The sequence below is a fragment of the Micrasema longulum genome, unplaced genomic scaffold (assembly GCF_059751315.1).
Source record: "Micrasema longulum isolate JH-2025_06_02 unplaced genomic scaffold, ASM5975131v1 h1tg000539l, whole genome shotgun sequence".
In the NCBI taxonomy this organism is placed as follows: Eukaryota; Metazoa; Arthropoda; class Insecta; order Trichoptera; family Brachycentridae; genus Micrasema; species Micrasema longulum.
Window position 1 is genome coordinate 188,627 of NW_028277735.1, and position 13,576 is coordinate 202,202.

General features: G+C 41.4%; 1 protein-coding gene across 1 annotated transcript; it reads right to left on the reverse strand.

Moving 5' to 3' along the window:
* Positions 1-2,238: 2,238 nt before the first annotated feature.
* On the reverse strand, positions 2,239-13,237 carry LOC148280794 (uncharacterized). Its single transcript, XM_088227784.1, has one exon. It carries the CDS (start codon positions 13,231-13,233, stop codon positions 10,627-10,629), a length of 2,607 nt encoding a protein of 868 aa, XP_088083910.1. The 5' UTR covers positions 13,234-13,237; the 3' UTR covers positions 2,239-10,626.
* Between the last annotated feature and the right edge of the window lie 339 nt (positions 13,238-13,576).

Consider the following 13,576-nt stretch of genomic DNA (forward strand, 5'->3'; position numbering starts at 1 on the left):
CGAGGAAATGTGGATGCTCAAACATGGGCAGAATGGTGAATGTTACAGTGTGTAAAGTGGCCACTTAAACCAGCCAATGACAGGTCATAAGCCCTGTAAGTGCCTAGACTTTCATATCCCCTTCTCAAAAATGTTTTCCCTCTCTGTTGAAATAAATTTTAACATGTTCATCATTGTTCATTGTGATCGCTCAAATGCTTAGCATGTTTTTAAGCACGTCGATAGTTATTTGTGACTGAGCTACTGAGATTATAAGGCGCTGGGTTAGGTTCAAGGGAGGGAAGAGTAATATGCTCGTATTCATTTACAAGCACGTTTATTTCCACCCCAATGTAGGGAGTACCGCTTTACCCACCGTTTAACTACTGGGAGTTTTACTCAATTCTGACCTTTCTCTTGACGCTCAAATTAGTAGAACGATAAGGTCATGCTTCTACCAGCTGAGACAAATTAAATGCATACGCAAACATTTGCGGGTTGATGCCGCCCGTCAATTAATAAATGCGTTTGTAGTGTCTAGAGTCGATTATTGTAATGGTATTTATGCAGGTCTACCAATGAACAAAATGACTCGCCTACAATCTGTATTGAATGCCGCAGCGAGACTTATTTTCGGAATCTCTAAATTCAGTCATATCACTCCACTACTTCGGGAACTACACTGGCTACGTTTCCCACAGAGGGTCGAATACAAACTCTGATGGCTCATGTATAAGTCACTGCGCAACTCTGCCCCGGAATATCTAAGGGAACTCTGCATTCCAGACAACTAGCTGACAGGCGTCTCACGCTTAGATCAGCTACGTCTACGGCGAGAGGAAAAGTTATTATACCTCTACGCAAACAGCGCACTAAATTCGGTGAACGCGCGTTTGCGGTCGCAGGCCCTACGGCGTGGAATGCTCTCCCAGCAGAGGCGCGAGGCCCACTTGTTCTCTAAATCATTTGAATAAATCCGTAGCATGTGACAACAAAATAAATTATTTTAATTTAATTACAAATTTAAAAGAATCACTATGTAAAGCGCCCTTGAGGTATTTTATTACGAAAAAGGCGTTATATAAGTTATCCATAATAATAATAATCCCTTTGCCCAACCAAACCTTTTTTCTGAATACCAAAGATCGGCAAGGTAAGATAAAGCTTGATATGAAAACTAGTGATAGTCATTTTTCTAATAAGAATCTTTTGACATTTTGGCACGAACTCTGATCAAAGGCGGTTTATAATATGTAGGGACAATGTCCATAGATCGACAGCACACACTGGGAAAATGATTTTTACCAAAAATCTAGAGCATCGACCGAAAAAGCAATTTATCATTTTCTATTTGATACAATACGTAATATTGTGCGAGACAAACACAATTACACGCAGAAAATTGAAAATTAACTTTGTTTCTCGTCGTCTCCGACTGGGTAGGAGCTCCTACCCTACGCTCTACAACCGACAAAATCCTGCACAAAAAATATTTTAAAATCGGGATTCATTTTAAATATATCTTCTATTCAATACTAGCACCAAAAGATCTAGCAAGATCCTCTCTAGCGGACGATCTTATCTCATCTCACGCGTGCGCTACTCCTCACCGTGAATATTTCATTTTGCGCGAGTTTTAACTCTATTTGGGTGAAAAATACCAAAACGTAGTGCAACTCGAACGAGAGAAAACGTTTCAGAGATAAATTTTAAAAAGTGTACAAAAAACAATATACATAACAGGGAAATATCGCGTTTTTTTTATTTTTAAAGTAATGTGTACAGTAAAAAAAAAAATTCAGTGCTTTACTAAGCTACTGCATAAAAAATATTTTTTAACTTGTGATTTTTAATTCCCGCAAAAACAGTCATTGCATTGGCCACGCCCCTAATACGTCACAATTCATGTTAATATTAAATTTTGTTCCTGACCGTTCAAATTTTAATAGAACGTCGTCACAAATCCAGGTGTCCGGATGTTAATTTTTATTTTATTTTTTGAGAAAAATAAAATATTTGCTTTCTTTCGATTTACCCGAATATTTCATTTTGAGAGCCATTTTCAACGAGTTGTAAATAACTCACTATTAGAAAATGGGAATCAAGTTGGGGTAGAGTGGGATTCGAACCACCGACCTTTGATCCGCGAGTCTGAGACACTAGCCACATTGAAATTTATGCTTATGTAATAATTTTTATATGTAATATCCTTTAATAATTCAACACGGGCCTCATGGCCTCATAGAGGATACATTATTATTTCTTTTTTGGATTATGTAATCTTTATATAAATAAATGGTGAATGTTACACAGTGTGTAAAGTGGCCACTTAAACCAGCCAATGACAGGTAATAAGCCCTGTAAATGCCTTTTTTTTTCTTTTCTTTTTTTTGTTAAAAAATAAATATTTGCGTTCTTATGATTAACCCAAATATTTAATTTTTAGGGCCATTTTCAACGAGTTGTAAATAACTTACTATTAGAAAATGGGAATCAAGTTGGGACAGAGTGGGATTCGAACCACGGACCATTGGTCCGTGAGTCCGAGACATTGACTTCCTTATTCCCTTATTTAAGGTATTCTCCGTCCCTGTTGTAATTTGTTAATCTTAATGACCCCCGAGGGAGAAAGTTTTCAAGTAGTCGGTCATTGTAGTGTTTGTCCATTATGAAGTATTTAGGACTGTCCTGTGTTTGTCTTTGCTTTTTTAATATGATAGTGTTGTTGTTGTCTGGTGTTATATTTGTGTATGTTAGCATTTAGTGAAGTCCGAGGGGGTGAAATCCAGTCTTTTGTATATGAACATTTGGACAAACTCAAATATGGTAATGAAACCAACTGGTCCAAGAAGAAGTTTAAAAATTTAAAAGTTGTTTTCAGGCGTTGCCTACTATGGGAAATAATTCAGTCAGATGAATCTCTTCACAACAATAAAGGTTTCAGCTCTTTAACTTCGCTAAAATCAACAGATGGAAGAATTGAAGAAATATGGATGTTCAAACATAGGCAAAATGGTGAATGTTCTTTTAAAGCGTAGAAATACTGCTAGGATCTTAAAGAAACAGAATGCAGTCACATTTCATGTGTAATTAGCAAATGAATGTGTATGTAACGAATGCATTACTTAAAAATTTCTTTATTTTTCCATCTGCCAAATTGTCAAAATCAAAGTGTTTTGCCAGGGTAGTAATTATTTTTACCCTACTTTGCTCGTCTAATGAGAGAACTAATGAAAATTGGATCTCGGATTAAACAACTCTTTTGTGGACATTTGACAAAACATTATCTTTAAAACATCAAATCTTATTTAACATGATATAAAAATATTCATTTTATGTAAAATGAAATTTGTTTTAGATTTCAAGTTTAAAGTTCATTGATTCAATCACTCTTATTAAATGACCCTTTACTCATCTACTCTGTTGTGTCAATCAATGTTTCCGCGAGCACAATACAATTTTAGAGAAATTAACAGATTGCTTTTTATTAAACTCACATTTGAGTTATAATTATATTTTTCCGATCGTGCAACATTACGCGGCGGCATCGCGAATGCGCGCGGCGAAAGTGGGGCATAGTGGGGGCATTATTGGACACAGTCCGATGTATCCAAATACGATTCTACGCTCCTTCTGGACTATTCTTTATTCTATGGTTTACATGTTAAATTCACATCAAACTAATACTAAACTCGCCTATACAAGAACACTAGTCATTTTATCACTTTCTTTAGTTAAATGACAATACTTAAAGTTATTATTAGATTACAATATTGATATTAACACATTTTACGCGAGCTTCGCTACAGTATAATATTTAAGGCAGTGGGCAAAAACCAGCCGGTTTTAATATTATACAGAAATCTATATATATAAAAACGAATCGCCGTGTTGCGTCTTGCAAAAACTCTAAAAAGGCTGGACAGATTTGCGTGCGGTTTTTTGCAAATTTGGACGTTGATCTGTTCCATGTATCCGAAGGGGTTTTCCGGAGCAGGATTCTCCCACTGTTTCGACAAGAGCCTCTTTATGTATTTATGTCTACGTCCCGTCCAACGCTTAGATCAGCTACGTCTACGGCGAGAGGAAAAGTTATTATACCTCTACGCAAACAGCGCACTAAATTCAGTGAACGCGCGTTTGCGGTCGCAGGCCCTACGGCGTGGAATGCCCTCCCGGCAGAGGCGCGAGGCTGCGAGAGTGAAGTGATGTTTGGACAAAACTTAAAACCCACTTGTTCTCTAAATCATTTGAATAAATCCGTAGCATGTGACAACAAAATAAATTGTTTTAATTAAATTACAAATTTAAAAGCTTCAATTAAATTAAATTAACAATAGAATCACTATGTAAAGCGCCCTTGAGGTATTTTTTTTACAAAAATAGCGCTATATAAGTTATCCAAAATAATAATAATAATAGTTTTACCACACATTCGCCTGAGAGATCGCATTTTGACAGCATTCAGCGTACTTTCATCCCTGTTTTTCCAAGTCCATACATCAGTGACGGGACCGGGACTCCGTTGTGAACTGCCAATTTTGCCTATAGTGACAGACATTTATTTGCCAAGTTTCCAGGCTAACAAAATAAGGATTCCATACTGGAAATCCATATTCGCGAGTAGGTCTGATATAGGTGTTGCATATTTAAGTAGCTTATTCAGTGTTATACATTTGGAAGACGAGGAGTCATGGGAAGTCGAAAACTATCAATTGGATGAGACGTTTAAAAACCATGCCACGAAACGGAGCGCAAATTGAAAAAAAATTCATGATTTTCTTACAAAATCAATTACAATTGTTTTCACTCATTTTTAGGGACAAAACTTTTCATCGCTGCACGAGACAAAACGCTCCAATAATGTACAAACGACGGCACCGCTATTTGACGTTCTGCTCACAATCAACGCTCTCGAGAAAACCGGCGCCATCTGGTCTGCACGGGCGCTCTAATGACGTCATCCACCCATGACGGCCCTTGGACCACTTAGGAAACCACAGCTTCACTAAGACATATAATAAGATATAAAAATAAGGAAATTACAGCTAGCAGTTAACCTTACAAACTTACGTACATACTATTTCATTTGAGTCATAAATTAGTCTAAAAATTAATCTATTTAAAATACATTATCCTTCATATTCGTTTGTTACAATGTAAATCTACTGAACACTCGGGAAGCACATTTTTCATAGCACACAATGGGGTATTTTCACAAATCGGCTTTAATTTCATAAGTTATTTAAAGAAAAATGTTCGGGAAGGCCAAAAATGCGTAGACTCATCGTCCGAAAAGAATTTGTAAATTTAAAATGTAGATTATCTGGATGTACCGTCTGAAATTGAATTATGATTGAAATCTGGGTTCAAAGGATCATAATAATTAGAATTTAGTGTCTGTCTCAAGAGACATTCCCGGGTTCAACATTACTGAGATTGCGGATTGAAACGGGGAACCGCCCGGAGCATATATAACAAGATATATTTCCTCACTGACCAAACTCGGAGATAGGCCGAGACACTAACACCCTGAAGCCGGACATGCCGATTCGGAGAGGCGTCGGTCACGGATGCTAACAAAGATCCCCGTCTTCTGATGATATTCCGATAGTCGACTTGACAAGAGATTGATTCCTACAATGTTTGAGCATGTCCAAGTGCTTGCAGGCTGGCTGGATTGCCCGTGCGACGATGAAACTCTTCGAGATATCTGTAGATACCTGGACTCCTACATTCCTTTCTCTAAAATGTTCTTCATCTCTGTTGTAATATGTCAAAGTAAATTAAGATAACGCGTAGCGACGCCAAATCCGCAAACCAGCAAAACAAGCTAAATTCGAGCGTCCATCTTCTATCTGGCGAGTGCCGCGATCAAAACTAATTCCATTGATCTTGTATACATTCTAGCGAAAGGTTTTGAGCTGCAAACGTCTATTGACTTCAATTATTTTGCCAGAAGATATTATAAAAGACCCATACAATTGGTTTCAAAACACATTTGAAACAATGAAATGTCAGAATGAAGAATTTCAGCCGTGCGGGAGATTTGCTCAGCTCGGGTTAGGTTCACTGGGAGCGCAGACACTTGTGTGACTTGACTGAGCAATATAATGTACCCGAGTTGAAATCAATGAATGAAAACCGCCGTCTCAGAGGTCATCCATTGCAACTGAACACTGCCTCCTTCTCATCCGACCCCGGGAAGAACTTCCTGACCGACCGACTCGTGGAGAAATGGAATGGCCCAGTGCTAGCTCAGCTAATGTCAACTAGATGCACACAGCAATGTATTATGTTACATAACCACGTACACTTGATATAGACACATCAGCTTCATAGCTAGTGTATTATTACAGTGAAACCTCTATCTATCGTTCCTCGAATAATCGTGTTCCCGGATGTGCCGTTTATTTCTTCCAACCCCGAAATAATTTCATATAAAACATACAAAAATTGATCGCGTCGATCGTTTCTCTATCCACCATTTTACCGAATTCATCGTTTGAATTACGATGCGTATTTGAAATATTTTGCGTACGTTCTAATGCGCAGAATGTTCGAAAGAGAAAGATATAATGACAACGAGGAATTCCAGCCCTACCCGGAATTAAATTTTAAAAATGTTTTCGTATGCACGTGAATATTGAAAAAAATTGAAGTAGGATGAAATGTCTCAAAAACGCACGCAAAAATAAATAAAAAATGTTAAAAATAGTATTCATTTTAAAATCGTAAATAATGACGTCACTCCTTATATCTACGGGTAGTATTTCCAGTTTCCGCTCTAAAGCCCCCGCACCTTGTAAGGAACGTTTTGACCATAGAAAAAAACAGTATAATTTGGCATTTCAACCAGAGATTATGTCAACTTTCTAGGTTTTTCAAAATCGAAACGTTCGTAAAAACGATCATAACATAGAAATGAGCAAATTACGATCAACTAAATGAAGTAATTAAAGCAATATTCCATAGATTATTGTCAGGTCGGTGAAAGTAAGAACGTCAACCGTTTCATGACGTCACTACTGAAAAGTGACACACTGATTACAGTCATTTGGTGCGGTATTTGATAAATGTAACTTCAAAAAATCATATCTTTGTAAATAACGCACAAAAAATATATGTATTTTTATATTTTTGCTTAGTTAAATAGTACGCTAATAGAAAAATAAATAAATGGAAAACAGTGGAATTCCTCATTGGAACAAGTTAAGGTTTCTGAAGAGGATTGGCTAAGACTCGATACACAGACGAATTTCAACAATTTTTTTACATTTGACGACAATATCCAAACGTGTGGGATAGAAACTGTCGAAAGCTCGTGTGACGCGAGGTTGAAGGAGACAGCTGAAGAGGTCGATATTGATGAAGAGGGGCCGCCGCCTGTGCCTTAATTTTCAGAAGCTTGCACCGCCTTCGAAAGATTAAAAACATTCTACTACTCGCGTTCAATAACTGATGCTGAAAATAATATTATTTGCGAAGCCGAAAATATAATGTTGACTTACGGGAATGAAACCGTAAAAAAGATTATTTCCAATGCAATAAACTTCAATATTTTTTTGGTTTTCGTTCTGCTTTCTAATTTTATTTAAATACATTTATTTACCCTTGTCACAAGAGGCAAAATTGGCAGTTCACAACGGAGTCCCGGTCCCGTCCCTGATGTATGGGAGCGAAGTATGGACTTGGAAAAACAGGGATGAAAGTAGGCTGAATGCTGTCGAAATGCGATCTCTCGGGCGAATGTGCGGTAAAACTATGCACGATAGATGTGCAAATGTCGAGATCCGTACATTATGTAAGGCTGAGACGAGCATTATCGACAAAATCAAGAAAGGAGCTCTGCGCCGGTTTGGACATGTGGAACGAATGGACAGCGAGAGAACGGCTGAGAATATTTACAATGCGAATGTTGATGGATGCAGAGATAGAGGAAGACCGAGAAAGACATAGCAAGACCAAATCCAACAAATACTTAACTGGACATGTCGAAAGTCAGAATAATCGGCGCGCGTGCATGAGAAGATGCATGAATGTAGAGGAAGCGAGATCTGTATGCAAAGATAGAGTGTTGTGGCGTTCTATCCTCTCTGCCTACCCTTACGGGGAAACGGTGTGATGGTTTGTTGTTGTTGTTGAAACTTGTAAATCTACTTTGGCAAACAAATGTTTATTGCAAAAGGCTAAACTAGCAGTTCGCAACGGAGTTCTAGTGCCAACTCTAACGTATGGGAGCGAAGTGTGGAATTGTAAAAATGATGATGAAAGCAGGTTGAATGCTGTCGAAATGCGATCCCTCAGGCGAATACGTGGTAAAACGATGTATGATAGGTGCACAGATGTCGAGATCCGCGAAGTGTGTGAGGCTGAGACACGCATCATCGACAGAATCAAGAAAGGGGTGCTGCGTCGGTTCAGACATGTAGAGCGAATGGACAGCGAAAGAGCGGCTAAAAGGATCTACGATGCAAATGCTGATGGATGAGGAAGACCGAGAAAGACATGGCACGATTGAGGCCATCAAATACTTGAAGATGGACATGTGGAAAGTAGGAATAATCGGCGTGCGTGCATGTGAAGATGCATGCAACTTGTATCTCTTTTAGAATTTGAACCTGCCAGTGGTAATGCAGATCCATGGCGGTATCTTCACCAGATCCTACCTCCGTGTGTACCGGCCTCTTGTTCCCGCATTCATTGTTTTCCCTCATTCGTAGTTTATTGCAAAAAGTCCATTTAAAAACGATAGATAAAGGTTTCACTGCATCAATAATATAATGAAAGAACCAATATATTATAAAATACAAATTAACGCTACAAATGCTTAGAAATCACTCAGAGAAAGCAGATCTGCATCCGTCTGCCTCTGAGGAACAGTATTGCCAACCGTGGTCCAATCAGGAGCGAAATATTGCCAAGGCTACGAGAGTTACGATATGTGTCCGTACGAGATCCTACGGGAAAAAAACAGCCGTAAAAAGTGATTTTACGCAAAGTAAAATCTAGTCCTTAAAATACAGCTTGATTAGAATGACGGTTGTCGGCAAAAGTGACAACATAACTTTGTAGTAACGTCTAAGGAGTGATTCATATCGACACACGAAAAATCATTCGTATCTGGCGTGTACATTAGGATGGGCCGATAATATTTTTTTCTGAATTTTTAAATGAAAGGGGTCTAAAAAGTTGCCTTTTGGATTACTCAGAATGCAAAAAATATCCAAAAAAATATTCGATACTGCTTTTGGCCGTCAACCGGAGCTTGGAGTTTACGAAAAAGTCGATTTTTTGGAGTAAACCGGCTGTCATTTCGTATTTAAGTAAGAAAATCAGTCCAATTAAATGTTATAATGTGCATTAAATCTTATTAAATAATCATCCAAGGGCGTGAGTTGCACTTTGTTTCGTAATAAATGGGTAGCATTGCCAGGCGCTCGACGGAATTAGTTTCGCGGAGTGTAAACTTTTTCCATTTCGGTAGTTCAAAAGCGCGTTCGAATTTGTAATGTGATTGAGTTATTTCTTTACCAACGCAAAATAATTTTATCAATATAGATAATTAACAAAATGTTCAGACAGTGATAAACTTCAAACCTCGGTTGGGGGCCAAAAGAAGTATGTAATATTTTTTTAAATAATTTTTACGTTCAATGTGATCCAAAATGCAACTTTTTAGACCCCTTTCACTTTGATGTCTAAAAAGCTATTATAGTGCTATGTAATTTTGCATTATACAAAGCTATGTAATTTTGCAAAAATGTTAGAGATGGGACAAATTGATCAAAGTAAATCGATCGAATAAAAAAATAATTCATTTGATGCTGTTCGAGAAAAGAAGTATTTAATGTCTCATTTTTTAAACAACAATATTTTGAGCTTGTCCGAATTTTTGTAGACGAGAACTGGATTCAACTCCCCGGGGAGCTGTTTATATTAACATATTACAACAGAGATGAAAAACGTCTAAGAGAAGGTAATATAGAAGTCTAGGCATCTATGACCTGTCGATGGCTGGTTTAAGTGGCCGCTTTGCACACTGCGTAACATTCCCCATTCTGCCCATATTTGAACATCTATACTCCTTCAATTCTTTCGTCTGTTGATGTTTGTGAAGTCGAAGAGCTGAAACCTTTATTTATGCAGGTGAGATTCGTCCAATTGAATTATTTCACCAGCATACTAGACAACGCCTAAAATTATATTTTTTCAATTTCTATACTTCTTCATGGACCAGGTGGATTTATCAACAATATTTTGAGTTTGTTCAAATTTCTGTACAGGTCATAAGCCCTGTAGATGCCTAGACTTCTATATTACCTTCTCTTAAACGTTCTTCATCTCTGTTGTATTATTTGTTAGTAAATAATTGTCTGAAGCACACTATAGTAGGCTCGTTTTTGCATTTTTATATCAAATTTTGGAAACAGGGTTTCATGTTTGCACGAAAAAACAGATAAAATGGATTTGATCGGTACATGGTCAGTGCTCAGTACTTCCCCACCACTAGTCACATTAGTTTGACAGCTGTCATTTTAATCGAGCAATATTTTAAGGACTTTAGTTCAGTTATTTAACGTGGAAAATTATAAAGTTAGTGTATCAAATGTTAAATTTATTTACACGTTCGTCCGAGAGCGACGCTTATTCGTTTCGTGGCTTGTATTTGGACGAGCGCGTTATGTGCTCCATCGTGAAGATGTGAATAAGGATTTCCGACTTGGGCTTCGCACCGGTGCCGCAAAGCAAGCACTGGAACATGTTGTCGCCCGTGCTGATCACACCCCTCTCCTGGAAATTATCTTTACTACTCTTGACCGGCGTCTTGGGCGGGTATTTCTTGGAGGTCGCCAGGGCCTTGTGCTTCGGCCCCAGCACGTGCTGGCCCACGTTCTTCTCCCCGTTGATCTTCACCGAGCAGACGTGGCAGAAGAACTGCGTGCCCTCGACGAACTTGACCGAGTCCACGGCGTTCACGTGCCCGGGCAGCTTGACGTGGCTGAAGGCGGCCGAGATGCCGGCTACGACCGAGTGACACTTGCAGCACCAGAAGTCGGCGCCGTTCTTGTGCAGGATGACGCTGTTGAACATGTTCGGCTTTTTGCGCGCCTTGAGCTTGGAGTCGGCGAGCACGCGCACGTGCGGCCCCTTGACGTGCTCCAGGATTATCTGCAGGTTCGTGTAGGTCACGTTGCACACGTGGCACTCGAAGGTGAGCGGATATGAGCCGTACGAAACCGCGATCGAGTTCTGCATGAGGAGCGACTGCTGCTCGGGGGTGAGCCCGTCGCGGGCCGCGCCCGACGCCGCCAGACTCGCGCCGTGGGACTCCGAGTCGCGGTGGACTTTGAGTCCGCTGAAGCCCCCGACGAAGTTGTTACACAGCAAGCAGATATACTTTTTATCGTGCGTTTGAAAGACAGTCGGGTCCGCGTTCTCGGCCGCGTCGTCTTCTTGCGGCGTGATCGACTTCCTCCGCGCGTCGGCCTCGAGCATCTTTTCGAACTGAGATATGTCGATCTGCGGGGAGCCGGCGATGTCGAGCATCTGCGCCGTCTTCACGCGCGAGTTCGTCGGGAGCGACATCGCCAGCGTCGGGGGCTTCACCTCCAGCGACTCGAGGAGCACCTTGTCGTGCCACTTGGACTTGATGTGCTCGTTGATGTTGAACTGCGTCTGCGGCAATTCCTTCCGGCACAAACCGCAGTAGGCGTATTTCAAAATGGGATCGACGAAGATCTTATTCATGACGATGTGCAGATCGGACAATTCATACTGAAGAGAAGGTCCGAAGATGTCGGGGTGCTTTCTGATCATGTCTTTTTGAGCCTTGATGTTGTACTGTTGGAGTTTTTCTGCGTGGGAATCTAGTTCCAGATGGTTCTTGACAGTGTTGGGATCTTGGTCCAGGTTGGTTCCGCACGGCCCGCAAGAGAACAGATTATCATCCATCAAACAAGGATCAATGTGATTCAGCATCATCAAACGCTTGATTTTGGGATCAGCGTATTTCTTCTTCGTGTCTTCTTCGGCGAATTGGACATTCGCGTGGGAGTGCGCTTTGAGGACGTCTTCAACGTCCGCTCCATCCGGTATGACGATTTCCTCCTTGCAATCCGTGCAAAAGTGTTTCTCGGCCTTGCTGCCGATCGGCGATATCTTCTGCTCTTTACCTTGGACCTTCTTCTCGGGGGGGTACACGTACTCGACGCGCACGCTCTCCGCGGAGTCCAGCGCGGCCTTCTCCACCGGCTTGTCCCGGATGTCGCCCTCGAGATTCGCAGCGGCGAACTCGTCGACGGCGGCCTTCAGCCGGCCGAGATCGTCCGCGATCTTCCTGCGCGAGTCGAGGACGCGAATCGGGTCGAGGCTGTACTCGGAGTTCTTCATGTCGTCGCCGGCCTTGTCGAGGATCTTGCGGAAGTAGTTGATCTCGCGTTTGATCCTCGCGGAAGCGGCGTCGTAGGAAGAGACGGACTCTTTGGCGTCTTGCTTTTCGTACAGCTTGTTGGTGTTTTTGCTCATGAACACGGTTTTTGACGAGTCGGTTTTGTTGTCGTCGATTTGCATTCCTTCTCTCCAGACTTTGGACTTGCCGTCGTCCTTGGTGGATAAATCGTCGACCTGTTTGAACAGCGCGTCCACGATGTCGTCGGGGACGATCGTTCCGATAGTTTCCGATCCGTCTTTGATGGAGTTGTCTTCGATCGTGCGGATGGCTTGAGTCAACGTGAGAACGGTGCTGACCAACCCCTCGATGTTGGTGCTGGGCCGCGCGACGGAGTCGAAGTTGGCCTGCAGGACCTGGGCGGCGGCGTTCTCGATGTCCGCCGCCGGGATGGCGGTGCTCTTCGCGGAGCCGGGCTGGCAGCGGACGGACATGATGGGCGCGGAGATGGAGCCGCTGACGCGCACGTCTCCGTACGTCTGCAGAGCGAGGTTCTTCACGAGCGACGGGATCATCTTGTACCGCATGTCGGGGGGGACGCGTGAGAGAGCCGCGAAGACGTACTCCGCCTCGGACATGCCGGACGCCACGGAGCCGGGGCTGAAGGAGGTGGTGAGAGCCGCGATGAAGGCTTCGGCGCTGGTGTAAGCGGCCCTGCTGGGGGAATCTTCCTTGGCCACGTTCTCTCGGTAGCCGATCGGTCTGGGAACGTCCGAAGACTCGGCTAGTGGGGGCGGCCCACTAGCGTCGCCTTCCGGCTGGATAGATATGTCAGCTAAGAATTTGTTAAATGAAAACGCCATAATGAACCTGAAACAATGAAAAGTGTAATGATTAATATAAAGACAATCCTTATTGATTTTTTATCAGATACATAACTAAAAATATACAATCTTATATCAGACCTACTCTCGAAAACTGGTTTTATATACAAACTCATGGGGTCATAACTGGAAGCTCTATTGTCCCCAATTTCCTTTCCAGCGGGGTAGTTTCGGACTGGAATAAATTGCCAAGACTACAGTCCTTAAAATATAACTTGATTAAAATGACAGCCGCTGAACTAATGTAGCTAGTGATGGTTATCAGTTTTATCGTGCATACATGAAACTCTGTTTCCGAAAATTGATATAAAAACGCAAAAAC